A 23,823-nucleotide genomic window follows, 5' to 3' on the forward strand; every position below is an offset into this window, starting at 1 on the left:
TTATGAGACCACCAGGATACGCCAGTGGCATGCTTTTATGATCTCCCCAGGTTGTTGTCCATTCACTGGGGGGGGGGAACATGGTCAGGTCTGCTACCTGTGGTCTCCAGGAAACCAGCAGTCATCAGCTTTAGAGCTCTTTGCTACGATCTCCAGAGTGCAACACATAGGTGACGTCAGGGGAGCGAGATCACTGCCACTGCAACAACAAAAACAGCTCCAATAACAGAGTCAGTTCCCATAGTGAGAAGACAGCCTGACGTCAGCGGGGACAGAGCGTTTATTTTTTTATTTTTTTACACTTTTCACAGTATAGTATTTCAGCTAGGTAACTGACACAAGTGACATTTTGCGATTAAGAACTACTGAAAAAACAGACACTATAACTCATTATAACTTCATAGTTTGGCTGAGAAAAAGCCAAAAGACTACCACATTCTCAATCTATTCCATAAACATTCAAACAAGCTAACACGTCAGGCAAATCCTTTTTCAAACTCCTAAGAATGCTTTTAAAGTGAAAATATTCTAGATATTTCTAAGTCCCAAGGTACTGCAGTGACATGTAATGTAATGTACATCTGAGCTAAAAGAAACTCAGTGGAGCAGAATATCATTTGAGTCTTGAGGGTGGCAGCTAGAACTGTAGTGTAGGCCTTTTCTCATACTCAGCTAAAAGACATACCTCGGATTTAATCTGCTGTGCAAATGAGATAATAATAACTATGTCAGAAAATACTGTCAGTAAAGCTGGCGTGGTGCCGCAAAGATTTCATTTCAAAGACAAGTTGAGAAGTTATAGACTCCTTGTTACATACAGTAATAACATAATAATACCAAGAAGAACCTGGATTTTGTGCAAAATGTTTACTTAAATTATAAGACTGATTTAGGTATGCCATATTTGAGAAAACAGCTGTAATAGGAGCATGTGCCTATTTGTAAGTAAAACAGATTTTTTGGGGGGGGGGGGGTTGACTGGCTTATCGAACATCATTAAATGACTGTCAGGGCGAGGTTTTGTTTGTTTGACACGTCAAAAGCATGGCAAACACAATCACCACAGTACGTAGAGGGAAACAAAATCATAAACCATAACGCAGAGTTACCTACTAGCTCAAAGAACACTGTGATAACTGTCTCTATCAAACCATAAGGAAAGTGAACAAACACGGTGCAACAAGGATATAGCTAATCTATCGCCATTTGTGAACATGAAGTCGTACTGCTGTGAGATAATAGCTGTTATGAAGAAACAAAGATTAAGGGACTACAGTGGTGAATTTACAACTCACAGCAAGTTATTATGATAGTGTCTATACGCTCTAGTGTCGGCAAAAATGCCTTTTTATTGAGTTTTCTCTAAGCAAAATGATCCGAGTAAATTTATTGTGAAGGGTATAAATGGCTTTTTATTGTTTCCTCTTAGCGAAAAGCTGGACCTTTATTGTGAAGGGTGAAGCGTTATGGCAGCGCTTTTTTTCCCTCAACCTTTATTGTTTGGTCGTTTAGTTTAATAATGTTTTTGTCCGTCAAACGTTCTAAACATGAGAGCTAGGCTGCCACTGGCACATGGTCTCTCACACACACACACACACACACACACACACACACACACACACACACACACACACACACACACACACACACACACACACACACACACACACACACACACACACAGTTAAAGTGATAAAATAATGTTGGAAATCATTTCCTTTCATTTTTTAATTTAAGGAGCAATTTATTGTATTTAGCAGGATACTGAAAGCAGCACTTTGAAATCTGTTTATTTATTGCAAGTAATATCATTATCACATTATTCAACAACGTTATCACATGTTTACCTCATATTGTGCAGATCTATTTTGCAGGTATTTGGTCATGAATCAAAGTATTGGACAAACTAACATTTTGAAAATTTAGGGGATCAACGTTATTACTATTCATCCTCTGTGAAACATGATAGATTGTACAAAAAAAATCATGTCTATCCATCTAATAGTTGTTAAGGTATGTCACTCATAACCGGGAATGTCCACCTTGCTGGCTGGCACTGGAGGAAAAGTCAGTAGATTAAATCAGTAGGATTCATCCTCCGGGGACCATGAATGCCTGTGCAAAATGCCATGGTAATCCATTAAATAGTTGTTGAGGTATTTCGGGTCGACCCACTCACAGGCTGACAGACTGGCATTGAGATTAGATTGTAGAGATTGCTACAAATTGAGAAACATTTGTTTTTTGGTATATTTCTCTCACATGAGACATGGACTTCTCACATTTCAGCTCACCAACATGAGAACACAGTCGTCTTGCAGGGGGATCACTATTACTCACACATTTTCACAAAACCACTTTGTCCTGCACTGGAGCTTAATAAAACCTCCTCAAAACTCCCACACTTTCTGCCTGCAATTCAATGCAATCATTTATCCATTGATCTGGCCGGACGGTATCTGCTATGGGGTATGTTGTATGTGTGGAAGGTGCACCATAACACTTTACTAAGGGTGTTACAATAACAGCCTTTATAGCACAGCAGTGTGCCGTGGCTCGCCTACACAAAGCCTGGCATTGAAATCTGGATCTCATTCAGCAGTGAGAGTTGCTCCTGTTGAGCTGTGACCTTAAGAGGGTGGAGACGCCACTTTCTCTTAATGGAGAGGTGTATGTGTAAGCGGTAGAGCCCGTAATGATTCACATGGCTTGGTTTCAGACCGGTTCTCAATCAGTCTCACTATGAGCGAGTGGAGGCAAAGGCTTTGGAGCGAGCCCCCCCACCCCTCGTAAACTGGTGACACAGCAAAACAAGCAGACACTCTGCTTACCAGAAATCTGGCAACGCTTCAGTGACTGGCCCACCCAGGCTTCCACACAGATGGGAGAATAAGGGCGAGAGAGAGAGAGAGAAAGAGAGAGAGAGAGAGAGAGAGAGAGAGAGAGAGAGAGAGAGAGAGAGAGAGAGAGAGAGAGAGTGAGAGAGAGAGAGTGAGAGAGAGAGAGTGGATACGGGGGATTGAAGGAAAAAAGGAAGACAGATGGAAGAAATGAACGTAGCAGAGAGAAACAGAGTTCTACTATGTCAAAACAAAAACAGTATCTTCAAACACACCTGCACAACCTGCACTCTAACATGCTCCCAAATGGAAAATGTGTATTTGTTCAATTCATAAACTGACTGGTGTATTCCTTTCAGTAGAAAAGCCAAGAAACAAATGGGTATATTCTCTCGCTCTGGCTCCTATTTTCGCCATGCTTTTAGAGGGCCTTGTCGTTTGGTGAACAGGTTGTGTAAAGCCTGGCTTCCCCAGGGACTGAAAGCCTCCTGGCTTGGGTTTCACCTGCGACACAAGGCTTGCCAGTCAACCACTGCACAGAGGGAGAGTTCGGACTGAGAGAGAGCAAAGTGATGGCTGGAGGGAAAGACTAGAGTGCTTTAATTCTGGTGAGAAAAATATAATGGGGTCTAAATATGGGAGACTGCTCCTCAGAGTTCACTTTTTTTCACCCAACCGCACCCCAAAAAAAAAAAAAAAAAAAAATCCAAATAGACCACTCTTCTAGACCACCAACACATCAGACGCTTACAGACTGGAGCAAAACATATAGGCACTTACATATAGAGGCACCTCTCTTCTGTCCACCTCCATTTTCTCTCCATCCACCAGATGCCTAGGGAGGAAATAGTCATGTTACTAAAATGCAAGGGGAATAACAACCGGAACTTTTCAACCTTTTATCTTTCATTCATTGCTTTGCTTTCACTGAAATTCTGCATAAAGTTTTGAATAAAGTTTTTTGTTTCCTATAGTCTAAAACAAGATGAAAAAAGGATGCTGCAGCTGAACTGAGATGCTAAAGTGATAATTGGTCATGATTTTCAAAAACAGTAAATACACCCGAGGACATTTTCTGCTGAAATATATATACAGTCTATATCTATACAATGTCCGACTCTTCAGGCAGCATGCAGCAGACGAGGAAAGGGTAACTGTATCATCAGCACACACTAGATCTACTGTGACTTCACTCTCAGCTGTGAATAGTGCATGACTTCAAAGCTGCCCAGTGGTGTCAGCTCTGCATGCTGCACTTTGTCTAGACACTCATTTGCATGAGCTGCATGGTGCCACACAGACAAGCCATAACAGTTTCCATTCTGCGGTTCAGAGGTAGATTATATTTGTTTGTTCTGTAGGGGGTTCTCTCCTCTTTCAGGTCCCAGGTTAGGTGTGCAAATAATTATTATTTTCACTGTCAATTAATCCGACAATAATTTGGGCGATTGATCATTTGGTTCCCATCACACATCCATAGCCCAGCATGACGGTCTTGAAATGTGTTGTGTAGTCTGACCAACGGTTCATAACCCAAAATATATTCAATTTACAATAACATTAAAAAGGGAAAAATCTGAAAATCCTGACATTGGAGAAGCTGGAATCAGAAAATGTTTGTCATTTCTGCAAGAAAATGATTAATCAATCGTCAAAATAGTTTCTGATTCATTTTATGTCAATCAGCTAATCGTTTCAGCTCTAATTTCAATATTCTCAATATAACCCATCATTCCACAAATACAATAAAATAATACATCCAAGGAGTTTTCATGTTGACACTTGCTTTATAAGCCAAGGACCCCTTAGCTGAGAGAGACGGATCAAGGACCCCCTACTATATGTATAGTAAAATTAAGATGCAAAGATAAACTTTCAACACGGGCACCTGGGTAGCTCACCTGGTAGAGCAGGCGCCCATATATAGAGCTTTACTCCTTGACGCAGCGGATTCGACTCCGACCTGCAGCCCTTTGCTGCATGTCATACCCCTTCTCATGTCTTCAGCTGTCCTATGTAAATAAAGGCCTAAAAATGCCCCCAAGAAAAATATTTTAACACAATAACGTGTAGGGTGGCCTAAAGTCTTTCTAGTGAATAGAATACTATGGTATTAAAATAAGAATTGTTGGCATGATTTTTATAAATCATGTTTTAATGTTAAACATACATGTGGCACATTGAATCCCTCCTAACTGGACCTGTGGACGGCTACCTTAGTGACTACCTTACTTATAGGCCAGTAAGCCTATCATCAATGTGTTTATTTCACAAAAAGGCTAATTCATATTTGCTAAAAATATGTTGAACTCGTGTTAAGAAATTTTAGTTTTTTAAAGAAAACCCCCTGTTGAAGATCTCTGCTTTATACATATAAAGTAAGGCAATCCACTTATAAGCATACTGGCAGGAGGCACGGACCTCTGAATCTGGGTTAAACTTGTTATTTTATGAAAATAAAACTGTAAAATCGACACAGAACAGGATCAAGTCACATTAATTCACTAACTGATGTCCTTAGGGTTTATCTAACAATAATATCACTATCACTGTAATATTGTGTCCAAAGCACATCTTATCAAAAGAAGTGCTTTGCCGCAGGCCTGGGCGTCTATCTCTTGTTTTTAATGCTACTCATATCAATGGAGCTACACTATTGTAACGTGGAACTATAGAGAAGGTTTACGTGTCATATTGTGGATAAAACATTGTCCAAGATACCAAGTTGCGCCCCATAATGTCAACAAAAGGTGAATATTCTGGATATGCTGTTGTTTATGCAAGGTTTAAAGACATAAATCCACACGTAGAAAAGGATCATGATTTGAGCTTCTTGAGTTCAATAACTTTTTGAATCATCTATTAGCAAAAATTAAAAACAGTACTTGTATGAATGCATCTTAAATCCAGATGTCCAGTTGTTCAAAGTCTGCACAGAATGTGTGTCTGTCACTGAGATCCGGCTGACTTCAGCCTCTGACATGTTCAGTGTGAGTAAGAAACCTGACCTGGCTTGTGGCCACGTACTCCAGAACAGACCGTGAGAAAAGAGATTACACATCACAAGAGAACGAACGCTGTCACAAAGCATTTGGGAAACTCATTTTGACATCTTTATATGTGATGCAAATATTTTCAGACGTGAGCAAGTTGATCCTGTTGTCCTTAACATTTTTTCAGGTGATGCATGATTGACTAATCTAATTCCTCTCACATGACAAACTGCAATCAGTTATAGGCTGTACGACAAGGTGCGCTTTTCTGCTTCCAGCCCTTCTTCCCTTGAATGTGCTTTGTGTTCGAGATAAATTTGGAACTAGTACTACTACTTCTAAGAAGATGATGCTCGTTGCAATGATGAAACCACAATAAGCATCATACTCACGCTCAGTGTCACAGTCACACATAAAAAAGGTGTGAAAACTTTCTTTCAGACCACAAATCTGAATGCTCAAATATGAAACTACCTTGGAAATAAGGTTTGTCTGTAATCTGAGTAGGGCTGGCAGATATGGAGAAAATCGAGTATCACAATATTTTTGACCAAATATAATCGATACTGCGGCCATGTTGTAGGTGCTTGGACAAAATATTTACACAATGAGATTTTTGATAAATAATCAACAGTGATGTGGATATAGGCTAATGGATAAGTGGTTAAAGGCAAATAATTGAACAGCTGGAACAGACAGTGGGAAATTACATCACTTTATATCCACATTACAATTATATACAATTACAATATCCAAAATGTAACACGATATCTAGCCTCTTTTATCGATATAATAAAATGTGTTAACCAGCCATAAATCAGAGAGTAAACAATGAACAATAGCCACCTTTTCTGTACCCCGTTAAGTAATAATGGAAAGTAACCTCAATACTAAGCCGGTCGAAAAACTCCCACACAAAGAAGTGAAAACAGGCTTTAGATAATTACTATACACATTATCAGCCCTCAAACACATCCTTCAGGTAGGCTACAATAAATGACTTATGCTGCTTTCAGCGGGAAGGGAAAACTCCTGCAATTAAATACAGCCAGTTAACAGTTAACCCATCCGAAAAAAACAGCTATGACTGCAAGACCACACGAAGTATGAGAGAATCAGTAACCTTGTGAGAGCACGCATTGAAGTCGCCATGCAGGCTTTGTTTTCACGTTTTACCTGTGAACGCACCGGCATTAGATAGTCAATAAAACGACAGATGCCCCAAAAAGTACGATCATCCCAGTAATCTCACTGCACAGTTGTTGTTTTGTTTTTTTGTTTTTCATCAAAAGCTATTTAAAGGAGACGTTTTCCAACTGAGGAAGAAAGAATCAGCTTGCCATTACCTGTTGTCGTCTCTCTCTCTCTCTCTCTCTCTCTCTCTCTCTCTCTCAGCTCTCGGTCCTGTCTGCCGTAAACTTAATTCGCACGACTTGTTGTTCTCTTTCAATAAAGTTTCTCCGTGGCTTGCTTCTCCGCTTAATAAACCCTTTCCACAGCCTTATTCCGCATTCATGTTCGTCTCAGCTGCCTTCACGTGTATCTTCGCTCCGGGTGAGTGTCCGTTGGTTAGGAGTTTGTTTGCAGGTGTCGCCAGAGTTGTGTCTCCTCTCTGCAGCTTTGGTCCAGCCCTCTCTCTCTCTCTCTCTCACACACACACACGCACGCGCACACACACACACACACACACACACACACACAGATGCAGGATAAAGCAGTCTGGACAGCACAGAAACATTCCCATGAAACTGTTTATAATAACCCTCGAAGTTGAATTCAGCTGAATATAGTGAGTTTATAGCGAGATTTAATGCTTTACATGGTATTTCCATGGACTATATTTACTGTATAACTTGCATTTTATGGCGTACACAGTCGTTTGTAATTTAAATTTCCTACAATCAGAGACAAGCTCAAGAGTGACGTCACTTTCACCTATACTGACCGTGCGTTCATGGACATCGGAAAAACGTTTTTCCGAGTGAAAACGTCACCATTCACGTAACGTCCTGTGGGAATCAGAGGTGGGAAACTCGGGCTGGATTTTGATAACCGAGTTCCCCAGTTGGTGACGCGTTGTTGACAACTGACGTTTGATGTAGGCGACTTTGGTTCACTGAACATATTTTAGTGACAATAAACTGTTTATTGTGGACAAATGCCTCTGCCAAGAAATGACAGACATATGTTTCAAATTATTCATAAATAGGCATATGTATAAAAAAACAACATATTATCCGTTTCTTTTCCCGTTCGTTGTCCTGCAGATAACACAAACAAAACACCTAGCGATGTGCTGTTTAGATGCTCGTATAAGAAAACTCAGCAAATCTTTTGTTATTGTGGCCTCCATGTTTTCACACACCTGATGCTCTAGGCTACGGCCAACAGTTGGTGGCAGTCATGCAAAAAGTTGTTATGCCAAACGCCAATATAACAGAAGAAGAAGAACACGCATCCCGACGATGTGAACGCTGCCAGTCGGAAAAACAACGATACCAGGGGGGCGATGCCTGTTATTCCGAGGTGGCATGAACGCAGCATGAGTTGTATCAAAGATTGTATTGTAGATAACTATGGACATTTTTCACAACAGACATTTTTGACTTGTCATAGTAGGAAAAGCACAGCTGAAATTGATAACCTTAATGATGGCTCAGTTCCATCAAGTGTCCCAGTAAGCTATTTCAGTGAGTCAGCATGCACAATACCAGGGCCTCTCCTAAGTGGAATGCAGCCATCAGTAATGGTTTTGAATACACCTGTGCTTTTCCTACTATGACATGTCAACATGTCTGCCGTGAAAAAGGCCTATTGTAGTTTCTGTAAAACAGAACAAGTCGTCGTTAACCCATATTTTTAAAGATTTGAAGATTTTGAAGATTATATGGTATCTAAAACAAAACATGCAATCACACTTGAAGGGAAACATATTATTACCTATTTTGAATGTAAAGATAGAAAGTTATGTAACATTGTAAATCTCTTTATTTTATTAGGTAACATTTTCCAGATCAACACCGTGCTTCAGACTATTCCAGGTAGAATATGACATGTACTTTGAGTCTCTTAAGCTGGTATCCAATAAGAAAGCTATCTTAATATCTGATGTCTACTCAAATTTCTTTGATTAAGTGCTCTTGCTGTCTATATTAACGTAGTTTGAAAGGCTGTCACTTTTGTACCTTTTGTGTGTGTATATATATATATATATATATATATATATATGTATTTCTCTCTGTTTAGATTATTACTTTCATACTATATTATTTGCACATATTTTTTGTATAACTATTTGATTTCGAACTGTGATGATCTGTAAACTATATTTTCAAAAAATAAATGAAGTTGAAAACAAAAGATTGTATTGTAATGTTGGCTCTGCTTGTACACAAAAGAAGCAACACTCACGTTTGCATTGGTGTTAACTAACTAAGTACATGTACTGAAGTACTTAAGTAGCCTACATATTTGAGGTACTTGTATTGTCCTTGAATATTGTTAATATGTTATACTACTTAATACTACATTTTAGTGGAAGATATTGTACTTCACTACATTTATTTTACAGTTAGTTGGCCTACAAGTTTACCCACAAAACATCTGAATATAAAATATCATGGATTTATATAGATTAAACAGTATGTAAAGCAACATTAAAATGCTGCTTACACATAAATACATCAATAATAATACTCCAATAATTCCGTGGCCTATTGTAGCAATTTAGTGTTTCACTTCCTAAAAGTTAGGGAACTCTCAAGAGATTGTTTTGAAATGGTCACAATCGGAGCAGCGGAGGATATGATCCTAACTTTTAGTCTAAAGAATGGGTCAAGCTCCAAAAATGTTTGATCCTACATTTCCCATAATGCAACACACAAATGTCTTTTATTTGACCTGCTGTCTTTTAAGAATGTGTTGTCTAAATACCCACTTCTTTAAAGACCCACACCTCTGGTTTGTAACACAGGCCTTCTGTTCTATTCTGAAGCCAAACGAGCCTAACCCTGAAGACCAAAATCCAGAAACACTTCTCGGGACTAATTAACTGACCTTCGTGTGTAAAATTGAGTGCTCCTTTAAGGTTTGGGGCTAGCAGTCAATGACCCAACATCAAAGGAAAACTAGGTGCATACAGTTATATTGCCTAATTTTCATACCAAAAAATATTGATTTCGCAAAATGCATATTGAGAAAACACTGTACAATAATGAGCTTTTCTTGTAATTTGTTGTACTAAAAAGTGTAAAAAACAAAAACAAAATACCCAACAATGTTTTACAGCAAGGCTAGAAATTTTGAATGAAGAAATAACACATTCTTCCTCCTTACAAATGAGAAGTTAAATTCATTAGAAAGAAACGCTCCCTTGATGAATTCAGTATTCTGAGGTTTTGCTGCAGGTTTACTTGGTCTGGCATGATCAGTTAGCTTTATGGATATGCTCACTGTTTTAGCCTTTCCCATTATCCCATAGGCTCACACTTTAACTGTACAACTATTTAACATTTACTGATTCTAGATGAATGTGAGTGTGGTACTAAAAAGGGACCTTCAGCAGCTGTCAATAGTTATAGGACCTTATAGTAACTCATGCTATACCACTGCATCAGTTAATCTGAGGGGTTTGTAACCTATAATATATCTAAGTTATACAATTATTACAAGTACTACAGTTATAACTGAAAGTTGTAATCCAGTAAAGTATAAATGACGTGTGCATTTAGAGGGAAAAGACAGCACTGTGTCATATCAGCATTCAGTTTGCATGAAATACTCCCTAATGGTCTTCTGTTGGACAGAAATCTCCCAGGTCTCAGTTGGATTGGAACCACAATCACACACAAACACACACACACACACACACACACGGCGTACGGCCGTAACAGGAAACAAGAGGAAGACTTTCCCACCCTTCCTGCTCCCAGTCTTATCTCACGAACTGATAATGTGCAACAGATTAAATGTGTTAAATGAGGCCACAGCTGACGGTATACAACAATACTGTCTTATGTTTAACACAGTCTGTCTGCGTTAATTTTACAGTTTCCCCCCGCCCCGGACGGTGTTGTCTTGCTCAATTGGGGAGATGAGGATTATAGGCCATTAGGGAGAGCAACAAAGCCCATCACACATGTAGCACTGCAAGTGAGACAGTGTTGCCATCTGTTGGCAAAAGTACTAAAAATAAATAAAAATACAAAGTGAATGAAGTTACAATACTGCCATCATGTGGATTTCTTCCAGATAACATGCATCATCTTTCCCCACACTTGCAATTGTTTTTAGCTTGTGTGTGTGTGTGTGTGTGTGTGTGTGTGTGTGTGTGTGTGTGTGTGTGTGTGTGTGTGTGTGTGTGTGTGTGTGTGTGTGTGCGTACACCTGGTTGCCAATACACCAGATGTTATTATCAATGAGGAGTCCAGTGAAGTGTACATTTTGGAGGTAGGCTGCACCTTTGATTCCAGCATGGAGGAGAGGAGGCTTTCTACACCAAAGGTAGTTAGGTAGTTACCAACCACTCCTAAACACCATCTCAGAGCTAGGCTATAGGTGCAGTCTACTCGTTTTCATATGTGGTAGCCTAGGACACACACACAGGTTGGTAGTAAGAGGGCTGCAACAACTTGGGATGGCCAAAAAGAGGGTTAAAACAGCTTTCAAAGTACGGTACCATATCTGCTATTTTTGGCAGCCGCCACATATGGCGGAGACGTTGCTATTTATACCCTTAAGAACTGAGTATTGTGCTTATTAAGTGATATTGTGACGACCTGCTGCATGCCACTGGTCCATGAGTTTGCGTTTGTATTGCACTGCATCCATAATATTTGTGTCCCTGTACCATAATCTTCTCTAATGTGGACATAAATAATGGTTAAAATGTGTGTGCGTTTGTACATTACACATGTGTGTGTGTCTGGCTCTGTGTGTGACGTTTGTTTTTCAGAGCTCAGGTTACACAGCTGGTAACTCCATGTGACAGGTAACACGGACAGTTCAGGTGTCTGAATTGAGCGGGGTCTCATGGAGGAGTATCGTGGGTAAACCGATGCTTACAACGGAGTACAAGACCTTACTTTATTAATTTAATTGGGTACTGATTCAAGTACTTGTGTGTGTGTGTGTGTGTGTGTGTGTGTGTGTGTGTGTGTGTGTGTGTGTGTGTGTGTGTGTGTGTTCCCATCCCGGACGAGCCCCCAAATATGTTACGGCCTCCATTAAAAGAAACAAACAAAGGCTCAAAAGGGAATGGAGGATGCAACATATATAAAAAGAAGGATGCCAAACACCAAGTTAACAATGATCCAACAAGCTTTATTAAATAATAAATATTCAAAAGTAACAAACAAAGCAGTGGGTCATCGCTCCCCGCGTCTCCCCCTAAACTAACTAAAAAGGGTAAACTAATCCTAGAACAAACAAAAAGAACAAATAACTGAACTACCGGTAATCTCTAGCCCAAACTAAAACAATAAACTAAAACAACAAAACTCCAGCACCTAAATGTGCATGGAGGTTGGGAAAAGAACAAACCTGCTTGTGGAGAAAAAGGAAGATGAGGAGACAACTCCTCACTAGTGTGCTCTCCATGTGCTCTCCACTCTCTGCCTTCACCTCCCCCACTCTACCTGAGCACTGATTACTCTCAGGTGTGCAACTGACAGAGGGAGGAGGGCAGAATGGGAAACAGAGAGAGAAAAGAAACAAGACACACACAAGAGGCACATGTAACAGTGTGTGTGTGTGTGTGTGTGTGTGTGTGTGTGTGTGTGTGTGTGTGTGTGTGTGCCCTGGAGACATCTAATGTAGCAGGAACTACCACAGAAAAAGTGGTTTTGAGTGTTTATATTTTGTCAACACAATAGAGTCACAACCGTGTAAGATGCAATCACGACACTTTACAGGTGTGTGGTTGAGATCAAAATGGAGGTCGAGATCGAAGATGGGTTCCCCCCTCTCCCCCCCTCAACTTTACGCCTCTGGTCTGATTGGCTGATGTGGTCCCATCGCATGGTCACTAGTTCTAAATAAATTGCTAAATGCACCACAAAGTAGAATCTGGTTTATGTTCTGCTTATCTTGTTGTTTAGTGCATGTGATCCAGCTGTCCTGTAGATGGCGGGAGCAGCACACTGTGGAATTCATCACATGCTGTCAAAAGAAAGCAGCTGAGATAAGCGCTAGGCTACATGTGATGTTGGGTCTCGACAGAAAGAGGCAACTTCAAGCTATTTATTCCCCCCCCGGTGTCATCGCAGCAGCATGTACGGACCACGACCCTCCTTGACCCTCCTCATTAGAGGAGTAAACAGCAAAAACAACTGCTGCACAAAGAGACCACAGGACAAACACATGTAGCTCTTTTTGCACTGCCTGGCGGTGTGATGTCAGCACAACTGGTCATCCGACTGTTTCAATCAGCTCTCCAAAAAGACATTTCAGTCCAAGAATAACAGCTTATGAAGCGCTGTGTAGTCATTTTTACTTAGCCCCCAAAGCTCCTCTTGACCTCTCAAACACACTAATCATAAGAAACCGGTCCTTAAGTTGAGATTGAGGGTTTTGAATTTCGCAACACACACCCCTCAGTTGAAACAAAGTTTTAAGCTGTTTTCTTTGTTCTTTATTAAAGGAAGGTTTTCTTCTTCACAAAATGCTCAATCAGAAAAGTGACTTTCTAAGTTGAACCTTGCATAGTGAAACATAGCGAGTCTAAAGATCACTCTAAAGATACACCTCGTAACACTGATAAAGAAAGAGGTTAAACAACAACAGCAATCAACATACTGTGGAATTACTGAATTATAAATACTTCAGGGGGTTGAACACAGTTTATCCTGCGAGGCCTAATCGCTACTTTACAGCTTTTCAGGCCTGAGACAGTCACATCAAAACAGACTAAGAAAGTAATGATACCTGACACAGTAAAACAAAAGATAATTTAGATAGAAAGCTATATAGCGAGACAGACAGAAGATATTGTTACGTGAAAAGTACATGAACTATTACATACAGCCAGTGAAGCATGGTGAAACCCTTACCTCCTCATCTCTGACTTCACAACATTAAAAAAGAAGACTAATGCCATGTTTATACCTTTCGATGGAGGTCAAATCCCTCCATCGAAAGGTATAAACATGGCATTAGTCTTATTTTTTAATCATTCTGAGGAAATATTAGCTGTAACCTCTAAATCAGATTAACATTTTGGAGGTTTGAGCAAAGATAATAACCACTATTGGAATGAATTTGTAAAAAAGGAATTGTGTTATTTACTTTGGTAAACTGATCTAAAAGAGTATTGAACATGCTCCAAATCTTTCTGCTTTGTTGAACTGTTCTCATGTACAGTAAGCCCCTTCTCGAGGATAAGGTACCATTATTTGATGATTATTTGTAACATCTGGCCATCAGTGATCTCAGGCCACAAGATCAGTAATCACATAACAGAGTTGGTCTGCCAGGTAAGACTCATAAATACACCAGAGCCTGTAATGAAGTCAGTTAATGATAATTAGATGACTTTATGCAATTGTAATATTCAAGATTATTAATGATTGAAATGTTTTTGTTAACAGAGCTGTTCCTTTTCATTTGTGTCTGTTTAAGCTTTGTCATCTTGAAGCAATACCCGCCATTCCACATTCAACATTCATGTTGGCTATGGGTAACTTTATCCTCACAATCCTAACATAAGACCTGAATCATTTAATGTTTCATGTTAGCTAGTGACTGTATGAATTAACTATAAAGAAGCAATTATTCAATTTGCATCACTTTTATCTGGTAATTACTTGAAAATCCTTTCAGATTAAAATGTACTCTTTTATTAGGTAAAAGGCTCCTTCGTTATTTCTTATTATTATGTAATTAATGGCCTGTAAATGAAAGGGTAAGGACATTTTCTTTGGATGAGAAAAATACAGGAAAAAGTTCACATAAACAACAGTTTTTGGTTCCGTATCACTATCTGTACCTGCAATGTTATGTGCTTTTATGCCTCATGTTTTCTTTTTTGTATCGGTCCTGGAGCTTTCTTCAAATGTAATGCGAAATGTATTTATTAATGTTCCTTAAATCCTAAAATAGAATTTGAGTACAGAAATTGCATTTAATTATGTTAATTATTGAATATAAAGCTACAGAATTGGTAATACTTTACAAAAAGGGCCACAAAATTTGAGAAGTTACCAAGGAAAAAATGAGGAACGATTAGGTAACTAATATAAGTAACGTTTCGACCCAACTGGGTCGACCCAGTTGGGTCGAACGTTGCATTTTTATATTAAATATGGGAGTTTAAAGCAGTGTTGCGGACATTACATTATTTTCGTTTTATACTTTCATTTGTCCTGCACCTGCCAGAAGGTGGGATGTGCACACAGTTACTTTTATAAACTAATATAAGTAAACCATTAGTTAATGAGTAACTCCTAATCAAATTTCAGTAGAGTAGCTAATGATTAGTTATTGATTAGTTAATTGAGAAACAAGGGAGTGAACAAATCAGGAACAACATGATAATTGATGACAGGACTATATAGTAGATAATGATAAGTAAAGTAAGGTACTAAAGAATTGAAAATTTAAAGTGTAACTGTGTCACATGTCAAACACATCAAAAGATGCACAAGAGGATTTACACTACTGGGTGTTTAAAGAGAGGAATGTACAAAGAATGACAAAAACCCAAGACAAGCATCTATAATGTAGACGGCAGCATTACGGGTGGGTGCATGGTGAGGTTTTACACAGGAGTAACCTCACAAAGTACCCTTGAATTAATAAGCAATTCTCATACCCTTGACTACATTTAGACACCAGAACATGTCATGCATAATATTACAAAAGCTTGTTGTTGTCCATCCCATTACATTCAGCTTTTCTGCACTTTTATCTTTTATGACATATGCCCTACTATCAAGGATTTTGTTTTATGAATACTACAGATCATGCTAACCTTGGTAACTATGGAAATGTTTTATTTTTCCCAGCAAAAAATATAGGGGGACAAACATCATGTCAGACTGCAATTGTCAATCTGGCAGAAAACGTTTGCCCTACCATGGATTATTTTATATTTATATATAATTTTATAAGTAGTTTATTTGTATAGGGACAAGTATGTTAAACCAATACCACACCCCACAGCATTTTTATCCTTTAGATTTGCAATGCCTGTCCCTAGATGGGCCTTTAAATTTGGCTACATAAAACTCAACAAATACACAGACAGTACAGAGTCACACAAACTCAACAATAGGTTCATACAATTAAACAATACTGCAGATCATGCTAACCATGTTGAATACATAGACAGTTAAGGTTGAATATGGAGACGTTTCTTCTTTCCCAACAAAAGAACATTTCCTATCGTAGGGCAACTTTAAGCACGAGAACGGAACTAAAAAGGGGGAGGTAAATAGTAGATGCACCCCGTTCTGGACGCAACTAATTGCGCATGCGTAAATTTATCAAAACATCGAATAAAGAGCATAGACAGTATGATAAAGAGGGGTGACCGCATGAAGATATTTAAATAAAACAATGCCTTATCGAGTAAGACCTTTCTTAATTCTTCATTAATAATACCTTTTTAAAAAAAAAAGTGTTTCCATGTTCAAATGCGTTTAGCACGGTCCTTTTACGTGACTAACGGGAAGGTTACGACAACAACAGCTAGCTGATAGCTAACAGAGAGTCTTGTGTATTTAATATTACGACCTGCTATATATAGATTAGCATTGTCAGCCAAAGTTATGAGACAAACGACCGATTTTTTTGTTTTTTTTCAGGTGTGCGCTGGCTTCAGTTTAATCTCGGTGTGACAGCTCGGTGAGTAAATCAGAGGATGGACAACGTTACCGTGTCAGCCTCTGGTGGGTCAGCAGAAGACATGGAGGGGATCTGTGTAATGCCGGACTTGAGTGCCATCAAGACTGAGCAGTCGGTAGGAGCGAGCCCAGATGACACGGGCGCCCAAAATGTGGCTATGGGCATCAAGTTCATCCTGCCCAACCGCTTTGACATGAACGTTTGCTCAAGATTTGTCAAGTCGCTCAACGAGGAGGACAGCAAGAACATCCAGGACCAGGTCAACTCTGATCTGGAGGTGGCTTCTGTTTTATTCAAAGGTAAGAATCAGAATCAGCTTTATACACCTTTTTCACGGCAGACATGTTGACGTGTCATAGTAGGAAAAGCACAAGTGTATTCAAAACCATTACTGATGGCTGCATTCCACTTAGGAGAGGCCCTGGTATTGTGCATGCTGACTCACTGAAATAGCTTACTGGGACACTTGATGGAACTGAGCCATCATTAAGGTTATCAATTTCAGCTGTGCTTTTCCTACTATGACAAGACAAAAATGTCTGCTGTGAAAAAGGTCCATTGGCCAGGTTTGCGTAAACAAACAAGGAATTTGACTCCGGTTAATCTTTGCTCTCAAAGTACAACACTCCCTTAACATATAAAGAATAAAAACAGAAAGGACAGTAAGAAATATAAAAAAAAAAATACTGTTTAGTAGGGCTTGGCGATATGGAGAAAATCAAATATCACGATATTTTTGACCAAATACCTCGATATCGATACCGCAACGATATTGTAGTGTTGACTATTGGTGCTTTCACAAAATATTTGCACAATGAGATTTTAGATAAATAATCATCAGTAATGTGGATATAATGACTAAGTGGGTAAAGGCAAATAATAGAACAGTTACAACAGTCTGGTAAGTTCAGAAAATGACATCACTTTACTGTAATGCAGCTTTTAAAACCAGGAAAAGACAACACTTTTGCCATATTACGATATCCAAAATCTAATACGATATCTAGTCTCATATCATGATATCAATATAATATCGATATATTGCCCAGCTCTACTGTTAAGTATACAGTATAACAGTACAGTACAATATCATTTACAAGAAATATACAATAACAATTGAAGAGAGTGAAGGAATAGTGCAATATCAGTATAGTCTGAGATTGAAATATAAATACAGTGCAAGTTTGGTTATCTTGTGATAATGTCTGATGTACGAAGCTGGAACTTGTGTGTACTTACTCAACACTAAATTCTTCTCTTTCAGCTGAGTGCAACATCCAGACCTCACCTTCCCCGGGGATACAAGTGCGCCACGTTTATACGCCATCCACCACCAAACACTTCTCCCCCATCAAACAGTCCACCACACTCACCAATAAACACCGTGGCAATGAGGTTTCTTCCACACCTCTTTTGGTGCATTGTAAGTACCACCGTTGTTTTAACTTTATTTGACAGGATGTCTCGAACATGAATCAAGTCAAAATGTTAATCCATACGTGCATGTTTTCCCTCTCAGCTTTGTCCATTCATCAGCTTGCAGCCCAGGGTGAAATGGTGTTTCTGGCCAGCAGGATTGAACAAGGTAATCAGCCCATTTGGGTTGTCAAATGGGTAGAATATCTCATAGTCATGCAGTGATGATATTATATAAAACAACACTCATAACCACTGGTGTTTAATGCTGCAACTAACTAACTTATTTTTTTAAGTCTACACAATGTCAGAAAATAGTGAAAAATGGCCACTACAATTTCCCAAAGCCCAAGGTGATGTAAATGTCTTCTTTTGTTGGAAAAAAAAAGCAATACTCAAATTTAAGAAGCAGCATTTGATGTATAATTTTAACAGAGACTGTCATCAACCTCCAAGATGAAGAAGGCTTTACCCCCCTGATGTGGGCAGCTGCACATGGACAAATCGCTGTGGTCGAGTTTCTGCTCCAAAATGTGTGGGAAACTTTATGCATTATTCATATATCATGGTTTGTTTATATCAGAGCATGCTCTCCTTATTTATCTATTTATTTATTTACTGGTATGTATCATTCTTGGCTGTAGGGTGCCGATCCCAACCTCCTGGCCAAAGGGAGGGAAAGTGCTCTGTCCTTGGCCTGCAGCAAGGGATACACTGATATTGTGAAGATGCTCATTGACTGTGGTGTTGATGTCAATGAATATGACTGGGTAAGAATACAAAGCTTTTATCACATGTTTACTGGATCTGCTTAAGCAGAATATAACCGCAACAACAAATGTTATAATGTAGATCCTTCACTCACTTTGTGCTAGGGTTTTAATGTTGATGATTAGATTCAACTTTATTGTCATTGTGCAGAGTACAAAGACAACGAAATGCAGTTTGGGTCCAAACAGAAGTGCAAAAAGAGCAGAAAAGTGCAATGCGATATACAAAGTATAGACAGGTGGTGCATAGGCAGGACAAGAAATATAGTGCGGTGTAGACAGTAGTATACAGTTGGTTTACAGAAGTATACAGTTGGTTTAGAGTAATATAAATTAAATATAAATATGTGCAGTGTTTTAGCGGTTACCTTTATAAGAGCAGAATAAATATGGTTATGTAATATGAGAACATGTACAGATATGTGCAATGTAGTAGCAGTAACATAATAGTAGTAAGAATAATATAGACCTATGCAGTGTATTAACATAATATATTCTTATATTATAAGAAAGTGAAACTGAATAGATATGGATATTCAGTTTGAACCTATGGTTCATACTGAATATCCATATTTATTCAGTTTTTCTTATAATATATTATGTTAACACACTGCATATGTCTATAGACAGACATGTACAGTATGTACAGCTATGTGCAGTGTGGTAGTACTGAAATGAAGCCCTGTGATCATCAGTCTATGTGGCCTGTTGTAATGTTCCTTCTGTGGGTTTCAGAATGGAGGAGCCCCTTTGCTGTACGCTGTCCATGGGAACCATGTGCGCTGTGTTGAAATCTTGTTAGGTGAGGAGGACAAATTTTTTACTCCAAGTAACACCTATTGCCAGAACGATCCAGCTGTGTTACTATTTCTTACAGGGGATAAACACAGCAATTAGTTTTGTTTAGGAAATGTTATGCGGCGTGTCTAACATGTACAATAATAAAGTTTTGGTATGTTGCTTGTCTTCCAGAGAGTGGTGCTGATCCTACCATTGAGTCAGATTCCGGATTCAATGCAATGGACATGGCTGTGGCTATGGGCCACCGGAATGGTATGTGTACATTAAACACCTAGGCTGCATCCGAAATTCCATACTAACATGCTATTTAGTAGCTAAAACAGTATGACATTTTTTTAGTATGTCCTTAGTATGAAACCAATAGTACGCGAATTGCATACTATTTCCGGTAAAATATTACAGTATGCAATACTGGACACTACGCCGGCATAAATATCCCACAATGCAATGCAGTAGTAACGACAACGTTCATAACCGACAGAAACCAAGGAGCTCTTTAACGTCAATAACGCTCTAATTAAAATTTTTACATAAACGACTGTTGGTCTAGTTATTCCCCTCTTTCAGTAATTTGGGCATTATCTAGCAATTCCGCTAGAGCGGAGGTCGGCAGGGTTTACCATGGTTACGGTTCTTCAACAGCAACGAGGCTCTCAGGAAGCGATGATGGAAATTACCGCTTAGTGTATCGGAAAAGATCCACACTACCGTTTACAGATGTAGAGTTTATTGACATGGTTTTATTTAAGAGAAAGTCAAATATCTCATTATTGCATGTTTTATACAGTCTTCTCACTTACAGTTTGGTCGACATAAAGTCCTAAAAAAGTCTGAAAAAAGTTCCTTAGCCATCATTGCAAAAGCATCAAAAACATCGGAAAAAACACATCGGAAAAAATGGCAAAAATGTGGGAAAAAGCAGCAAAAAAACGTCGGGAAAAGTGGCATAAACGTTAGGAAAAAAAAACATTGGAATAAGCACCAAAAAAACTGATAAAGTGGCAAAAACATCAGAAAAAGCACCAAAAAAACTGAAAAATTGGCAAAAGTGTCCGCAAAAGTGACAAAAACTTCAAAAAAGTGACAAAAGCTATGTGTGCCAACATTTATTGTGAACCTAAATTTGATATGAGGGCCGGATCAAAATCTGCAAGGGGCCGCATTTGGCCCGATTTCAGACGCAACCATAGTCTGAGCCTAAATGTTTGTCTTATGTGGACAAGAGTACTTTCTCCGCTATTCAAACTGAGTTATCAAACGGTCATCATCCCTTGAAACAAAGCCATGTCTACTCATAACCTCCCACCCCACCACAGGCAGCAGTTAATCATGTCAGAGTACATAATATAATCTTAGACATTATTTGGTTACACTTTACTTGAAGGTATCTACATAAGCGTGACATGACACTGTCATCCACGTGTCAAACATTATAAATAAGTTTATGACATAACGCTTCTGTCATTAAGTGTCATTCGGTTTTTGTCATGACAAATAAGAGTTCATGTGTTCATGACAGTGTCTTATGTAAATACCTTCTAAGTAAAGTGTTAGCCATTATTCAAATCAATTGAACTTTTCTAATAAAAGGCTCACAAAAAATATTTGAGTTATTTACTACTCAATAAATAATCTCACAATTCTGCCAAAAAATGACCTTTCATCCTCCTGATGAACCCAGAAGTGGGAAACACAGATTCAAAGGAGGCAGGTTGGACTTCCTCTAAATGCATGTCATACCGTACTTTGGTCTGAGCAGGAAATTAGTTGTCGACAACGCTGCTGCTTCCAAAAATCAAAAGCTTCTCAGAAAAACTTTTCCTGCCAAATCCCATTTTGTCTCCCTTCTGAGAGTGAAGGTTTCATAAGTATTCACTTTAAAATGACACCGTTCTGTTCTAGACCTGCAACAATCGATCGACCGAAAAATAACCGGCAACTATTTTGATAAGCGATTGATCGTTAGTGATTTTTCATGCAAAAAAAAAAGGTAGAAAATGCTGTTTTTGGCCTCTCATGTATGAATATTTCTTGCTTTTATCCAACATGGCATCATGACTTTGCATAAACATACACGCCACTTTCCTAAAGCCAAATGGCGTGTTATCTGTACGCATTTTGAGCTATCCACATGTATGTCTACGCTGTATACAGCGGATGTAAACATACACACCACGTGGCGTTGCCACGTTGCATGTTATCATGGGGAACGTGCTGTGCTATCGCGAGAACGTCACACGCGTGTTAAAAACCCCCCCAAAAACAGAGGTTTAGGAAAAGAACATTGGGAAAGGCTTTAGTAACACAAAAAAAAATGACGGTGACCAATGTTACACTCTTAGGAAACCAAACGGTTGGGTTTAGGAAAGAAACATTGGGGAAGGCTTTAAAAAAAAAAAAAGAAAGAAGAAAAACGGCACACGTGGGACGCAATCCCGGCTCTCCTGGGTGAAAGTCCTGCGTTTTACCCATCGTCCTTACGTCCTTTCATACTTCTCGCTACGGAGAAAATTCACAGGTAATGTAGGTCAATGGCGGCCGAACGGCGTTGATAAACATGCTAAAAAGTGATTATGCGTCTCAATAACACGCCAAAATGGCATACGAATTGCCGTGTCATACATACGCCACTTTATCAGTCTGCTTTTATCTGTTTTATATCATATTAAACTTAAAAATACATTTAAAGACATCACCTTGGACTTTGAAAAAAATGGGATGGACATTTCAGACATTTCATATACCAGACGATTTATCTAGAAAATGAACAGGTTTATCGATAATGACAATCATTAGTTGCAGCCCTGGTCTGTTCAGTTACATACTGTATGCTTGTGTTTAGTTCAACAGGTGATGGAGGCGCACTTACTGAAGTTACTGATGGCAATCAGAGAATGAACTGCGACGCCTGAGGAAAACAAAAATCCTGAAGGGGCGCCGCTCGGCTCTGGACAATCATGTAGCACGCCCACGCTGTCGGCCAACGGGACTATTTTGTTCCACTAAGTGATATTTTAACAGCGTTAACCTAACCTTATTTAGTTGCCATCATGCACATGAAGCTTTGCACTGTGTGACTTTTCAATTTTAACTTCTTCAAACTGTCTTACTCTTTACACTTTTCACATTGAATGCAGCAGTAGCATATCTGATCTGGACACAATGGCAGATTTTTCTATAAGAACATAAAACAAAGTTGAAGTTTCTCACTTCAGCCCAGCATGCACTGCACTCCACCTGTAGTATGCTGCCAAATGTGGAGAGCACTTTACCTAAAAACATGTAGGTTTTGAATCTTTTCATATCGTATATTACATTACATGCAATCATTGGCTGTTCCAACCTAGTCCCGTAGTGGCAAGTGTTTTTTTTTTTTTTTAAACGTATTAACCGTTATAAGAAACCGTTTTTAAGAGTGAAAGAATATTAATGTAATCTGTTGAATTGCCTCATGCTCATACCGTCTGGTCTTCATGGTGAGCCCAAGCACATTCAGTCTGTGGCTCATTCACTTCTGAAGACTGGAAGTGGATTGGAAATACGTTCTCGCAGACTGGAATGCACACGGTACCGGCTGTTTGCGGATCCTGAAGATCTTTGTGTTGGTTGTACCGAGTTTATTTATTTTTTGCGTTGTAATGCGATAGAATTCTCATTGATGTATGTGTATTGTGATACCAATGTCCACTGATGTGTAGTGAATTTTAAAAGACCTCATTTGAATTGTCCCACAAGGTTATTGTGGTGCCGTTTGCCACTGTACGATGGTGCTCGTGTTTTACACCAGTCAGAGGTGGTGGATTAACAAATAACTTGTACTGACCTCAGTATCGCCCATCCTTCTGTACAGATATTTAACTGATAGCAAGTTGAAAAGGTCAAACCACTGTTTTGTAATCACTGATATAAAGCGGTTATTTAATTAAAAGATCTTTTTAAACTGCATTCAACAGAGTCACAGTCATGGGGAGACTATATACGTATTTATTAGCTGTTGAGTGGTTTCATATAGAAGCAGGGGAGAAGTCTGTATCGCAGAATGTAAAGCTACAGGATTAGAGTTCTGAGCCAAGAATCTAACTTTTTTTTTTTTTACAATTTTGTGGTTATATATTTTCTTTCTTGTCATGTCTTATTTGTAGCTACACCATTATAGTTGTC

At 38.9% G+C, this 23,823-nt stretch overlaps 2 protein-coding genes across 2 annotated transcripts in view; one reads left to right on the top strand and one right to left on the bottom strand.

The window, feature by feature from the left end:
- arhgef28a (Rho guanine nucleotide exchange factor (GEF) 28a) overlaps positions 1-7,326 on the bottom strand; it is a 47,845-nt gene extending 40,519 nt beyond the window's left edge. Inside the window, 2 exon segments of the mRNA XM_039779004.1 lie at positions 3,621-3,675; positions 7,180-7,326. Of these exon segments, the coding sequence (XP_039634938.1) occupies positions 3,621-3,653 (33 nt within the window). The 5' untranslated portion in view covers positions 3,654-3,675; positions 7,180-7,326.
- An 8,944-nt stretch (positions 7,327-16,270) lies between these two features.
- ankra2 (ankyrin repeat, family A (RFXANK-like), 2) lies at positions 16,271-23,607 on the top strand. Its single transcript, XM_039779006.1, has 9 exons — positions 16,271-16,399; positions 16,636-16,974; positions 17,940-18,098; positions 18,195-18,260; positions 18,527-18,624; positions 18,736-18,861; positions 19,597-19,663; positions 19,834-19,914; positions 22,505-23,607. Exons 2-9 carry the CDS (start codon positions 16,692-16,694, stop codon positions 22,558-22,560), a joined length of 936 nt encoding a protein of 311 aa, XP_039634940.1. The 5' UTR covers positions 16,271-16,399; positions 16,636-16,691; the 3' UTR covers positions 22,561-23,607.
- The last annotated feature ends 216 nt before the right edge of the window (positions 23,608-23,823 follow it).

This window comes from Perca fluviatilis, chromosome 17, assembly GCF_010015445.1.
Source record: "Perca fluviatilis chromosome 17, GENO_Pfluv_1.0, whole genome shotgun sequence".
NCBI classification, from domain to species: Eukaryota; Metazoa; Chordata; class Actinopteri; order Perciformes; family Percidae; genus Perca; species Perca fluviatilis.

What these genes read in the sequence shown, in the direction of transcription:
- ankra2 (XM_039779006.1), top strand. Translation starts at nt 16,692, where the DNA reads ATGGACAACGTTACCGTGTCAGCCTCTGGTGGGTCAGCAGAAGACATG. An exon ending in TCGAGTTTCTGCTCCAAAAT is followed by an intron (nt 18,625 to 18,735) that starts GTGTGGGAAACT and finishes TCTTGGCTGTAG; the next exon opens with GGTGCCGATCCCAACCTCCT. An exon ending in CTGTGTTGAAATCTTGTTAG is followed by an intron (nt 19,664 to 19,833) that starts GTGAGGAGGACA and finishes CTTGTCTTCCAG; the next exon opens with AGAGTGGTGCTGATCCTACC.